Below are 13,368 nucleotides of genomic sequence, written 5' to 3'. Positions count from 1 at the left end.
ATGTCGCTGCGGCATGAAAGACCTGGAAAAACCATTGAAGAATCGACGGTTCGATGGAACGGCGACATCTCTCTGGATATGACAGATGAGATGGGCAGCATCTCCAGCGAGGATGAGACGGGGTCTGAGTACGATGGGGAACAAAGAAGTAGAGGGAAGTCAGTTTTAGAGATATGGGACGATGACTACATCCAGGCTAGACTACAGGCGAGTGTTTCATTGCTAGCGACGTTTTGGCAATAATTTGCTTTTAGATATTGCCTGATGCCGAAGATATAATCGAGATGATTGAACAAGACAATACGGAGACGATTTTTACGAAAAATCCGACGAGTCTACTGCTTATCGCTACGTGGTTGCAAAAGGAGAAGGTTCTTCAGGAGGTTTTGGAGAAGGGAGTTTCTCTGCAAGCCGTAGACGGAGAAGGACGGTTGGTTTTAATGAAATATTTTTTTATTTTAATTTTTGTGCGGTAAAAAACAATAAAAAACTAAAATTGGGCGGTATAATACAGTAATTCAAAATTTTCGGACAATCTATTGTATGCTGATCGAAGACATCCCCTGACCAAAAATTGTTCGAGTCGATAAATATTTCTTCAAAATTAAGCATTTGGATTAAGTGTTTAGACAATCAAATTATGTGTTCTTGAATTTAATTAGCGGATACGTCAGATCGTAACATAACATAAAATAACATACGATCATTTGAATAATTTATAATTAGAGAAGGTTTTTTTTAAAATAGTGCAAACTGAGAGGAAAATGAACCTAATCTAATAATATATTATCGTTCGAAATTATATTATTTGACTCTTCAGCTTGATTCATTTTAATAATCAGCGTTTTCATATAAGTTGAAAAATGTTAAAGTTTACTCAAATTATGAATTAAAATAATGTATACCTCTTGGAAAAAAATCAATTTATGTTTTAAGCTAGAGAAAACAGTCATCAAACTAATAAATTCAACAATAAATTAAATCTGATAAAATTAGGAGTCCGTTTACAGATAGCGAAGTTAAAATTTAATAGAAAATTAAACTAACGGGAATAAAGTTGCAATTTATTATTTTTTGGGTGGTCCGATGCTTCTGAGGCAAAATTCGTGCCGAATCGTAGTTATGTTTGCAACTCAACAATACTGAACAATTTATTCCAGCCATAATATACAAAATTGTTAAATTCCGAGCTATTTTTGCACGTTCTACTTTGTTTTTAATGAGCCCCCACTTCATTTTAATTCGTAGTTTCTGTTTCATCAAATGACAAGGCAATAATTGGCACATTTTGTGTGTATTTTTTTGTTTACTTTTACTTTTCAGTTACTTTCATTCTCATTGTAAAATATTTGTTATAGCATATCATCTCGTTCAGTTATTTGGATTTATTAGATTATAACTATTCCTAGAAAATTCTGGAGACTATGGACTTTGCCAACTTTGCCACCACTTATGTGGTGAATGTTTAGAAAATTGGGAAAATACCTTTTTCAGTATTATTTAGAACTTTTAGATTGATTCAATTCCATGAAAATATGTTCAGAATAAAACAGCCGCATTTTTTTAGTCATTTATTTATTTCATAACCAGTTTACAACTTAGTAGAAAAATATCGGTGAAAAATTAACAAAAACAAGTCTACCAAGAAGACTTGTAATGTTTATTTAAAAAGTCACGTCTCCCAATACCGAAGACCAGATGCTCTTGATAGCAGAAGTTTCTGAAAGGAATAAAAAAAGCATTAAAACATCTGACATTACATTTCGTGTAACGTTTCTAAAGAACAATAAAAATTCAACGTCACACTTTCTTTGTCGCCTCAGCTAACGGTTTTTATGAATTGACTAGGTACCAGTGGCGGGGACGAAATGCGTCACTGGTTTGCTAAAAATTCTGTTTCGAAACATAGTTTATTATTGTTGTGGTACTGTAAAGTGATAACAAACAAAATATATTTTTGGGATAATATTTGATTTCATTTATTTTGTTTTTGTATTTCAACGATAAATAATTAATTGGAAAAACGCAAAAAGATGTGACCTACTTCTTAAAAATTGATTTAGCAAGGTGTTTGTGCAACAGAGAGTTAATTTAAAAATAGCTTATCTGCTCCTATATTAGCATGCAGGTAGTGCCGCCAATGGTCCTTGCTAACTAAGCAAGGGCAGATACTTGAAATTTCGTTTCTCTTCTCACCTTGAGGGGAGATAATGCATGGGTCGCTTGTAATCCCAAACTTCGTAGAAGGACAAGAGGGGTGAATTCCGAACTGTACAAATGGAAAAGTCCATGAACTACGAGCATCATGGGAACGTTGTGTTTCTGCCTTTCCGTTTCGTATTCTTTGAGATACAATAAGTTCCCTATGAATAGAGTAAAAAATTACTTCCTATATCGCCTCACCATAAAAAAATTCTTTTGTTAATTCATTAACGAATAACAATAGTTACATAATTATTTCGCAATAAACAGATTAGACGTAACACATACAAACAAAATTTCTTTTCTACATTAACATCTTGTTTTTTTCATTAACATGTCGAATCTTGTTTCAACAACTTACCCATTTTGCTACCTGAGTAAACCGCTTCGCCCAAAATCCTGTTCAAACAGATGATGTCACCGAACCCTAAATTTACCCCCTGGCCTGCCAAAGGGTGTATCCTATGGGCTGCATCTCTAGAGAAAACGTTTTATTTTATTCCGAGAAAGTTAAATCGAAATTCAAACAGTTATTACAAGGATACTTTATTCATTCAAATTTTGAAACTAGATCGACCTTGTGCAAATAAATAAATATTAACTTAACAGTTATTACAAGAAGGATACTTTATTCATTCAAATTTTGAAACTAGATCGACCTTGTGCAAATAAATAAATATTAACTTAAAAATAGTTTAAACTAAAAATGTATAATCGATCCGATCATCTGGTTTAGAGGATCATAAATCAGGCTATCTGGATTTTATAGCGAAATAAAAATCGTTTAAATAACCTGCTAATTATTAATTTTATTTACTATTTTATGAAGTTACCTATTTATTAAATAAATATGGCAAATAAGTTCTGTTTTTAGGTCAATACATTATTTTAAAACTGTAATGTTTGGAAATAACAGCCTCATGAAATGGGAATTTCCCAGAAACATTTTGAATACCTAACCCACCACAACAAGAAATGAGTTTGACTCAGGTGTATAGCTAACAAATAATGACAAACAAATTGTTACATTCAACATTCTTGTACCAGAAATTGCAACGAAGTTAAATCACAATTTCTTAGAACTTTCCTGAAGCATTATTATCTGGATATCTACAATGTTTTTGTTTATCAATTCCTGAAGAAAAATTTAATCTAAGAATGTTTGTAGTCGCAACTGTGTTCCATTTAACGCCTACTTAGTAATCAACTAAACCAATTTTCGCGAAAAGTCATGCATATCCCGACAAATTGATTTATTACAAACATACAGTAAATAATTTCAGAAATAGCACCAAACAATCGATCTATTTTGGGCCGCTGATCGCTTCTATTTTACTTACCCCACTAACGCCACTCCTTTCCCAACATAATTCGTGGCATGCCCTAGACCAAGAGGGAACATCGCCCTACTATTTATATCACAACCTAGAATTTTTGGCGGCAACTGAGTCACTGAACTTGACGGCAAGTCGAAAAATCGCACCAAATTATCAAAAGTTCGCATGGCTTGATCAACCAGCCCACTTTTAGGATAAACTTTCCACTTAAAATTGGAAAAAATGTAAATATGCGACCGTCAGTGGAAAAAATGACTTACTAGAGCCTCATTTATGGCATCCACAAATTCATTTTCGGGTAATTTGATCAGTTTTTTGGCGTGTTCGACATTTGTGGACCAAACCATAGATGACAAACCTTCGGTCAACTAAATAAAAAAATGTAAGAATAATGTATTATTTCTTATCGACTAACCGGAAGCAGTGCCAAAAACCCGCTGTTAGGTAGATGCCTCTGCCAAGCCACGACGTTGTCGAAATCCTAATAAAAATATTGAAGCAATTGGACAAGGCTAAAAAAGCATTTATTACTGTTTGGATCAACAGTTGCAAAATCTTTGATCTTTTTTCTGGTTTGGAAATGGGTCGATTCGTATTCTAAAATTACTTACTCGGTCGAATTATTTAGAAAATAAAAAGCAACCACAACTGTTGTCTGTAATTTTAAAAATATCTACAAACCTGTGGTAATTTTAAAGTCGCCACGATTCCCATGTGATTGTAGTTACTTGAAATGTGGTGAAAGCCCATTGATTTTCGCACAAGGGAGTTGGCACCGTCACAGCCCAACTGAAAATTTTAGAAATGACTACAAATTATGTTACAAAACAATTGCTTTGGCACGAAAGTTGGGCAAAATATTGATAAAGTTTAGAATTTGATTCCAAACTGATTCGATGAAAATTAAAAATAGAACCTTCCCTACTGCTAACAAGCAGAGGGGCCCATCTGTTAGTCGCGTGGTGTAAGCGCTTCGGTTAACACAATTTTTGGAAAAAAATATAAAATTATCTAGTTTAATTTTGAATTCTATTACTGTTAAAATTATTTCGTTTTGGTAACTCTTCAAAAACATATTTATTTCCCGGATAGCTTGTGTACAACTACAAAGTGTCGACATGATTAGTCAAATTATATAAATATTAGTGTGTATGTGGAATTTTTAAGCGGATAAATTAAACCTGCCTTCATTGGTTTATTTTATAATCTAATTCTGGTCTGGTAAAAACTGCCGAGCAAACACCAACGTTTTTCACTCGAAAATAATCGACTTAACAGTGTGTGAAATTAGCGGGAGCAAGTCCAAGAAATGAAATATTTGTCTAAGGTTTGATTTACAATCCTGGCAATAAATCGCGATTTTACGATGTCGCTGCGGCATGAAAGACCTGGAAAAACCATTGAAGAATCGACGGTTCGATGGAACGGCGACATCTCTCTGGATATGACAGATGAGATGGGCAGCATCTCCAGCGAGGATGAGACGGGGTCTGAGTACGATGGGGAACAAAGAAGTAGAGGGAAGTCAGTTTTAGAGATATGGGACGATGACTACATCCAGGCTAGACTACAGGCGAGTGTTTCATTGCTAGCGACGTTTTGGCAATAATTTGCTTTTAGATATTGCCTGATGCCGAAGATATAATCGAGATGATTGAACAAGACAATACGGAGACGATTTTTACGAAAAATCCGACGAGTCTACTGCTTATCGCTACGTGGTTGCAAAAGGAGAAGGTTCTTCAGGAGGTTTTGGAGAAGGGAGTTTCTCTGCAAGCCGTAGACGGAGAAGGACGGTTGGTTTTAATGAAATATTTTTTTATTTTAATTTTTGTGCGGTAAAAAACAATAAAAAACTAAAATTGGGCGGTATAATACAGTAATTCAAAATTTTCGGACAATCTATTGTATGCTGATCGAAGACATCCCCTGACCAAAAATTGTTCGAGTCGATAAATATTTCTTCAAAATTAAGCATTTGGATTAAGTGTTTAGACAATCAAATTATGTGTTCTTGAATTTAATTAGCGGATACGTCAGATCGTAACATAACATAAAATAACATACGATCATTTGAATAATTTATAATTAGAGAAGGTTTTTTTTAAAATAGTGCAAACTGAGAGGAAAATGAACCTAATCTAATAATATATTATCGTTCGAAATTATATTATTTGACTCTTCAGCTTGATTCATTTTAATAATCAGCGTTTTCATATAAGTTGAAAAATGTTAAAGTTTACTCAAATTATGAATTAAAATAATGTATACCTCTTGGAAAAAAATCAATTTATGTTTTAAGCTAGAGAAAACAGTCATCAAACTAATAAATTCAACAATAAATTAAATCTGATAAAATTAGGAGTCCGTTTACAGATAGCGAAGTTAAAATTTAATAGAAAATTAAACTAACGGGAATAAAGTTGCAATTTATTATTTTTTGGGTGGTCCGATGCTTCTGAGGCAAAATTCGTGCCGAATCGTAGTTATGTTTGCAACTCAACAATACTGAACAATTGAAGATTTAATTGCGATTAAAACGTTCTGCAAACCAGGCCAGACAGCATCGGAAACAAAAGAGCAACAATTGATACAGTGACTAAGTAAAAAAATAATATAAAAAATAAATATCAAGTTCAAGGTCCTTTCTTTGGTGCATACAACCAATCGTTTTTTAAATTAATTATCGTAATTAATGATTGATCAATTGATTAATCAATTAATCATTGATGCTAAAAAAGTAAACAATCCAAAAAATTCGCGTTAATCTGTGATCATTTTTTCTAGTAACAAAGAAAAGTAATGACTAATAAGGTGAACCAATTTTTTTAGTTTTTTTTAATGACGGCCTAAATGGCAGAACTTGCGAAATGGTCAGAAACACGAAACAAAACATCTCCTTCATTTTCAGGTGCCAAAAAAAATAAATTAATTTTTGTTTTTTTTGCGTTTGTTTATAATGGCCTCGGTGACACAATTTAATGACTAAATGATAGGTATTTCTCAATAAAAAAATGTCTTTGAACATCCTCTTCAGGTTCCCATCAACCCCATGAAATTGAGTGGCATATATTATTTTTTATTTTTGGTACATTTTATTGAAAAGAATAAACCTATCACGTTTTTGTGTAATAATTATTAAGAGTATGTCCAACATGTTATTTTTTGAATAAACAATTTTTTGACACGTTTATTTTTAGCAGTTAACTGTTTACTTTTATAAGTTAAATACTTACATTGATGTTTTAGTATATTTGTAGTTTTTAACATGTCAACCTAATAAAATATGCGTAAATCAAATCAGTTTTATTGTTCAAGAAAACTAGAAAAATACTCCTACCGCCCCCAGTTTTCGTATATTTTTTAAACGTGGAAAAAGCATTTGCAAATAGATCAAGAAAGATTGATTTAAAAAATATTTTTTGTGAGTGAGTCACCTGAAGAACAGGAAGAACTTAAATATTATAAATAAGTATCTAATATTGTATTTGGCAATTTTTACTCAGCAGAACACTAGCTAATATTTTTTTTCACTATGTGTTTCGATCCACCTTTACTGACGAACAAGCGACGTATTAAAAAATCGTTATCTTTTATCTTTTTTATGTTGAAAATCTAAAACATTAAATTATTCATTACCTACTCTACATATGAGCTACCTCATTTTTATAAAATTAATAGTAAGTAGTAAATTAAGTAAACGATTTAATTCTGGTGATGCCCAAACAAAGACAAATTAGGTAAAGCAGGTATGGAAAAAGGCCTCCACTGCCGGCGTCGGTTGCCCGCAAATCTTCCGGTATGTGCGGAGGCTTTACATCCGTCAACTGCACAATCTTACTATTCAAAACTTTCCAACTATTATAAATAGATAATAGTTTTTTGAGAAATCATATCCATCATCATCATCACTTCTAATTGGAAATTCCAGCTATTATAAATAGATATAACAGTTTTTTGAGAAATCATATTCTGAAATATTCTTGAAAATTTTATTAACAATGGGCGATTTGCCTGACATTGATGACATTGATACCACAGAAGCTGTTAGAAGTTTTAGACTTCATGTAAATAAAACATTCCATCAAAATTGTGGAGAAAACACATAACAGTATATTATTATACGAGTTTTATAAGACGTTCTATTGTGGCACAAATGGTTCCCTCGGCGTGCTCCAATAAAATGAGTGCCACAATTAAGCCTTATAAAACGGGTATATATCTCATTTCAGTTAATTGTAGAATTTTGCAAGAACGTATTTGCATTTTTTAGAGTTTCTTGTGGGTTTTCTAGTCTCAAAATTTGTCGATGGGATTTAACTTAACACAGAGTTCTTTTCTTATACAGAAACTCTCAATTTGTGCTTTATTTCACTCCAAAAATTCAAATGTGTGTAAAGAAATTCTACTATGAAATTAAATGGGATTTAATATACTATTTTTTCTACTTTCTATTTCTGTTGAAAACACTTCGTAGTAAACCACCCAACAAAAGCCTACATTGCAGAATGCTATTTTCTAACAGGCGAAAAATTAAATGAGGGAGTGGAAATATTCAATTGATGAACGCTTCAGGAGAAGCTTTATTTGCTAACATAGGAACAGTATTTCCGGACGCTTCCTTAGTCTCGTCCACTCTTTTGCAAAACGATGGTTAAAAAAAAGTGGGTAAAGTTACACTTTAGATTCAAGGTTTGATTTAATTCAGTACAATTTCGATCTCATGGTACAATATCGTGCATTTAATTTGTAATGTTTGTCATTACAGTTAATAAATCTACATTCACAGATCGGCGCTCCACTTAGCCGCCTGCACCGGCAACATCGACTGCATCAAACTCCTTCTCCAGCACGGCGCTGAAATCAGCGCCCGCGACGCCCTCAACCGCGCCACCCCTCTCCACTGCGCCGCCAGCAAAGGCCACCTATCCGCCGTCAAACTCCTCATCCGGCACGGCGCCGACGTCAACGCCGGCCTCGACAACAAAAGCCCTCTTCACTACGCCGTCCAAAGCCTTGCAATCGACTGCGTGAAGGAACTCCTCGAGAACAACGCCATCCCCAACACCTCCCAAGTATACAGCGAGACGCCACTCCACGTCGCTGCGGCCCTAGGCGCCCCCGAAATCGTCAAACTCCTCCTGGACCACGGCGCCGCCGTCAACGTCCAATGCGGCACCGATAAACTCACCCCTCTGCACCTGGCCGCGGAGGACAGCGACGCCGAAAGCGCCCGCCTCCTCATCGACGCCGGTGCCCAACTCACCAGCGAAAATCACAAAAAGCAAACGCCGCTTCATTTGGCCGCGTTGTCGCAATGCTCGGAAACACTCGAATTGCTCCTAGCGAGGGGGTGCAACCCCAATGCGAGAGATGCTGATGGGCGGACGCCCCTCCATGGGGCCATAGTCAAGGTTTCACGCTCGTGTGAATGTGTCAGACTTTTGCTGAAAGCGGGAGCTGATGTCAATCGGCAAGATTCCTTCGGGTACACTCCGCTACATCTGGCGGCGCTTAATGAATTCTCAAATTGTGTCATGATGCTACTCAATCATGGGGGCGATGTGACAGTGCGGACGAACGGAGGAGTCTCCGTTTTGAGTTTCATTACGAGGAAAACACCCGATGTTATCCCGAGATATATTTCCAAGTTTGATTCTTCGATTAAAATCAACGACCATGAAATAGGAGACGTCGACTGTGAACTCAAGCTTGATTTCAGGATTCTGGTCCCGACTATGGGGCACCAAGAAACCGAACTTTTGCTCAACTTCATCGAAGTCGGGCATAGGGAAGTGCTCAAGCACCCACTCTGCGAAACTTTCCTTTTCCTCAAGTGGCGAAGAATCCGGAAATTCTTCCTCTTCAGTCTCTTCTATCACAGTCTTTTCGTCTTGTTGTTCTCGATTTACACCATCGGGGTGTACATACAAGACTGTCCTTCGTTTCGCGCTCTCCTAACTCGTCCGTGTCGAGTTCCACAGTATTACAATATCATTGGTTACATTCTCCTTGTATTCAATTTTATGTTTCTGGCGAAGGAACTGTTCCAAATTTGCCACTCTTGGCGCAGTTACATCCAACAGTGGGAGAACTGGTTGCAATGGCTCATCATAATCAGTGTTTTCTGCTGCGTGCAACCCAGTTTAGACAACGACATGGACATCAGATACAAAGTGATGCGGTGGCAACACCACGTGGCCGCCGTAGGGATTTTCCTGGCCTGGGTCGAGCTCATGATGATAGTTGGACGATTCCCAATTTTCGGACTCTACATCCAAATGTTCACCACAGTCGCTGTCAACTTCATAAAATTCGTGATCGCTTATTTCTGCCTTCTCCTAGCTTTCGCCTTCAGTTTCGGCGTGCTTTTCGCCAAATATAAATCGTTCAAACTTTTGAAATGGATCATTATTAAAGTCCTAGTAATGATGTCGGGTGAATTAGAATATGAAGACATTTTCTACGACGAGGAAGCTCCGATTCAGTACGACTACACCTCCCAGTTCGTGTTTCTCGCCTACGTTATCCTAGTTACAATCATTTTGGCCAATCTTTTGGTCGGGTTAGCTGTCAGTGACATACAGGGTTTGCAACAAAGTGCAGGTCTTGACAGATTGGTCAGACAAGCCGAGCTCGTGGCTCATCTCGAGTCGATGCTTTTTTCCCGCTTGTTGACTTGTATCCCGCACAAACTGATGCATTTTTTTCATAAGAAAGCGCTTCTTTTGAAATCGCAATACCACTGGGCGCTTTATATCAAACCGAACGATCCGCGAGAGGAACGCATACCCAAGGATTTGATTAAAAATATTTACCAATTGGTGGCGGAGAGAAAAGAAAAGCCGCGGAAGAAACGAAGGAGCAATAAAATTAAATCCGATTTTGTTTCGCCGCCAATGTCGAGACTGAATTCGATTTCTGATTCGTATGGAGGTGCTGATAAACAAGTGGCTTTGAAGTGCGAGTTGGAGGAGATTCAAAAGGAGTTTGCCGAATTTACCCGGACGTTCAGGGAGAAAATGGAGGGCATAACGAATCAAATTAAAAATACAAAGAGTTAATTTGTGTTGTTGTAACTTATTTTTTATGTCCATGTAGGCTTTTTTATATTTGTGCAAAGCTAAATAAAAGTGAAAATTGTAAAAGCACCCATTTTTTTTGCGTTAAATACACTGTTATCCAGCCCAGCTGGAATTTGGATATTTTGTAAATGTTATTTACTCTAGAACCAAAAAAGTATGACGTCATAACAATATTTTTTAATGGCATCCTATTATTTTTTGTGCTTATTTCGAATTCATTTTTAGCTTCTTACATGTCCCTAGTGTTTTCAAATTAGTTAAGACACTACTGTTAAACAAAAATAAGAACCAAAAAAATCCTAACACATTCTGAATTATTTGCCACAAAACTTAACGGTGTCCGCGACCAACGATTCCAGACGTTACCATATTGAGAGCAAGTTTTCTCTCTTAATACGCAACAGAATTTCAAGTATTATACATCAAATCAAAGGTTTTTTAATTCTAAAGACCGCTGGTTATAATATTTAAAAAACATTAAACCCCTCTGAGAAAAGAAAAAAAATGCATAAATATTGATCCTGAAACCAATTTTACTCAGTTATTTTTAAAGTGATCAATCTGTGTTTTTGCAGGATAATTCAAAAGAATATTTTACAAGCTGATGCGCTAAGGTTTTTTTTTTTTAAAAGTTTCGTTTTTGAGATATTGTGATTGTTATAAAACTCGCGTTATTTATCAATAAATTTAAAAATTCGTTTTGAGGTTTCGGTATTTAATGCAGAATATTAATTTTTAAAATTATCGTTGAATACATTTTGTCTTAAAATCTTTCAAAGGTCATTGCTTTTGTCACTAAAGACGTTGCTCGTGCCGCTTCTATGAAGAGTCTTTTGACTCTTTGACTTTTGTCGCTATCTGTCTTTGTCCAAACCCAAGCAAAGGAAGAATTGCGGTCACTTTTATTGTTGTGTTATTACCATAATATTTTTCGGTTATTTTAGAAAACCAGTGGCTGAAACATTTGAGCAAGAAAAGCAAATTATGCGTACGGAGATTTTTTGAATTCGGAAATCACCTAACCATAAGGCATTATTTTTATTATTCTACCTATTATTTTCGCTTCGATTTTTTGACCGAGGTCGTTTATTTAATTTTTTTCGAACATCCGGCTTTTCGAGTATTATTTTTTGAAGTCACTGGGCATTTGATTTCTATAAATGCAGATTCATTTCCTAAAATCCGATCTGGAGTGGCTGATAAAAATGGTTTCAGGGCAACTTCTTGACTTTTTAATAGTAGCTTTTTCAAAAGCTGTATCGAACTACACCAAATAAATAAATTTGGCATGCTTTTTGTTGTAACTAAACTCAAAAGTCTCTCGTTAATGTTTATTGACCGTGATTTATTGTCAAATCTATACATATCTTCGATTATTTTTTATTCTTTGGAAAAATAAAACTTAAAAACAGTTAGCTTTCTAAGAAGTTTTTGAAGCAACTTTCACGAATTCAAAAGATCAAAATATTAGCGAACTGATCTTTTCCAATTTATACCTTAGAACCCCTGAACGCAGGTAAAGACTGAACCCTGCCCAGGGTTGTTGTATTACTGGTTGCTTTGGAAAAGAATAATAATTGCTGAAAACAGTTCCTCGTTCACTCCCGGACACCCTTAACCATGAACGACAATTCATCATTAAATTCATTTGTCATCGGCAAAACGAATTTTTTCACAAAAAACTCCGAATGTGTTAAGATTTACATTAGAGTTGTAATAAAAAATGTTCATTTTCTAATACCCCATTGAAATCAAAAGTCAATCATTACTAATGACTGAGTTACAGAAGACGAGAACTGAGCTGGACCACACTGTAATATTATTTCAAAACTCTATCTGCCTTCTGTATTTTTTTTGTTTTGTTCAAAAAACGATATTACTTTGTAAAAAATTAAGATTATAGGACAAGTTGAAACTGCATTTTTTTATCAGCTTACCACTAATTCACACGTGTATTTGGCCCCATTTTCCATGCAAACTGTCACCAAATCCTCCTCTGTATTACAATGACTACACGTTTGGATTTTTGATTCATAAAGCACCTCCACCGTCTTTACATTCTCCATTTCCTGTCTCACTGCATCTAACAAAACATCATTTTCAACAACATAAGCCACTGGTTTTTCTAAATTATCATGATCGAAACTTATTGCAGCATCAGACATAGCATCCCAAACCTAAAGACAGGCTTGTAATATTTACAAAAATATTTTTTACATGTACCTGCATACGCTTAACCGGCCCAAATCTAGCACCAGCAATGTGCTTCCATGCATCAATGTCATTTAAAAGTTCAAAAGTTGCCGCATTCAAAGCCGAGACTCTGTTACTATAAGCTTCAGGCAATTTCCAAGATGATTGTTTACTTCCTTCTAAAAGTAAAATTTTTTTCTGCGCCAATTTGGGATTTTTGCCTGTACACAAAAACGTATAAATTGGTGGATTATTTTTGCAATAATACTTTTAACTACCTAAAGTACAAGCCAAAGTTGTCCCAACCATGCCTCCACCGGCCACAATAACATCATAATGTTTACACGAAATGTCATGAGTACTCTGAAAGCGTCTTGCTAACAAAATAGTATGTTGGTTGATAAATTTGCGGTGAAACTGTTTAATCAACATTGTTTTCGTATTTTTTCAACAACTAATATTTACATTACAAATGACAGCGTTTTGACATTGGGGAAAAACCAAAGTTACTACTTTATTTCGGCGCCAATGACCAATCTCAAGAAGTAAAA

The 13,368-nt window shown here is 35.4% G+C and overlaps 3 protein-coding genes across 3 annotated transcripts; 2 read left to right on the top strand and 1 right to left on the bottom strand.

Annotated features, from left to right (window-relative positions):
• On the top strand, positions 1-1,566 carry LOC135265623 (uncharacterized). The gene is made up of 2 exons (XM_064355472.1): positions 1-207; positions 255-1,566. The coding sequence occupies exons 1-2, from the start codon at positions 1-3 to the stop codon at positions 474-476; spliced, it is 429 nt and encodes a 142-aa protein (XP_064211542.1). The 3' UTR covers positions 477-1,566.
• LOC135265267 (ubiquinone biosynthesis monooxygenase COQ6, mitochondrial-like) lies at positions 1,548-13,324 on the bottom strand. The gene is made up of 10 exons (XM_064355464.1): positions 13,096-13,324; positions 12,848-13,038; positions 12,562-12,801; positions 4,221-4,328; positions 3,955-4,020; positions 3,800-3,907; positions 3,543-3,745; positions 2,564-2,679; positions 2,197-2,363; positions 1,548-1,720 (listed from the first exon to the last, which is right to left on the bottom strand). The coding sequence occupies exons 1-10, from the start codon at positions 13,247-13,249 to the stop codon at positions 1,673-1,675; spliced, it is 1,401 nt and encodes a 466-aa protein (XP_064211534.1). The 5' UTR covers positions 13,250-13,324; the 3' UTR covers positions 1,548-1,672.
• Positions 4,345-10,690, top strand: pyx (pyrexia). Its single transcript, XM_064355463.1, has 3 exons — positions 4,345-5,112; positions 5,160-5,335; positions 8,329-10,690. The coding sequence occupies exons 1-3, from the start codon at positions 4,906-4,908 to the stop codon at positions 10,601-10,603; spliced, it is 2,658 nt and encodes an 885-aa protein (XP_064211533.1). The 5' UTR covers positions 4,345-4,905; the 3' UTR covers positions 10,604-10,690.
• Positions 13,325-13,368: the final 44 nt, after the last annotated feature.

Source organism: Tribolium castaneum, chromosome 3 (genome assembly GCF_031307605.1).
Source record: "Tribolium castaneum strain GA2 chromosome 3, icTriCast1.1, whole genome shotgun sequence".
In the NCBI taxonomy this organism is placed as follows: Eukaryota; Metazoa; Arthropoda; class Insecta; order Coleoptera; family Tenebrionidae; genus Tribolium; species Tribolium castaneum.
The sequence above is the reverse complement of the archived record's forward strand: the minus strand, read 5'-3'. Positions and strand labels throughout refer to the sequence as shown.

Bases quoted from the DNA above. Each gene is read 5' to 3' on its own strand.
- pyx (XM_064355463.1), top strand. From the start codon at position 4,906: ATGTCGCTGCGGCATGAAAGACCTGGAAAAACCATTGAAGAATCGACG. The intron at 5,113-5,159 runs GCGAGTGTTTCA...ATTTGCTTTTAG, and splicing joins ACATCCAGGCTAGACTACAG to ATATTGCCTGATGCCGAAGA. The intron at 5,336-8,328 runs GTTGGTTTTAAT...CTACATTCACAG, and splicing joins GCCGTAGACGGAGAAGGACG to ATCGGCGCTCCACTTAGCCG.
- LOC135265267 (XM_064355464.1), bottom strand. From the start codon at position 13,249: ATGTTGATTAAACAGTTTCACCGCAAATTTATCAACCAACATACTATT. The intron at 4,021-4,220 runs GTTTGTAGATAT...TATTTTTATTAG, and splicing joins CGACTTTAAAATTACCACAG to GATTTCGACAACGTCGTGGC. The intron at 3,746-3,799 runs GTAAGTCATTTT...TCCAATTTTAAG, and splicing joins ATGCCATAAATGAGGCTCTA to TGGAAAGTTTATCCTAAAAG.
- LOC135265623 (XM_064355472.1), top strand. From the start codon at position 1: ATGTCGCTGCGGCATGAAAGACCTGGAAAAACCATTGAAGAATCGACG. The intron at 208-254 runs GCGAGTGTTTCA...ATTTGCTTTTAG, and splicing joins ACATCCAGGCTAGACTACAG to ATATTGCCTGATGCCGAAGA.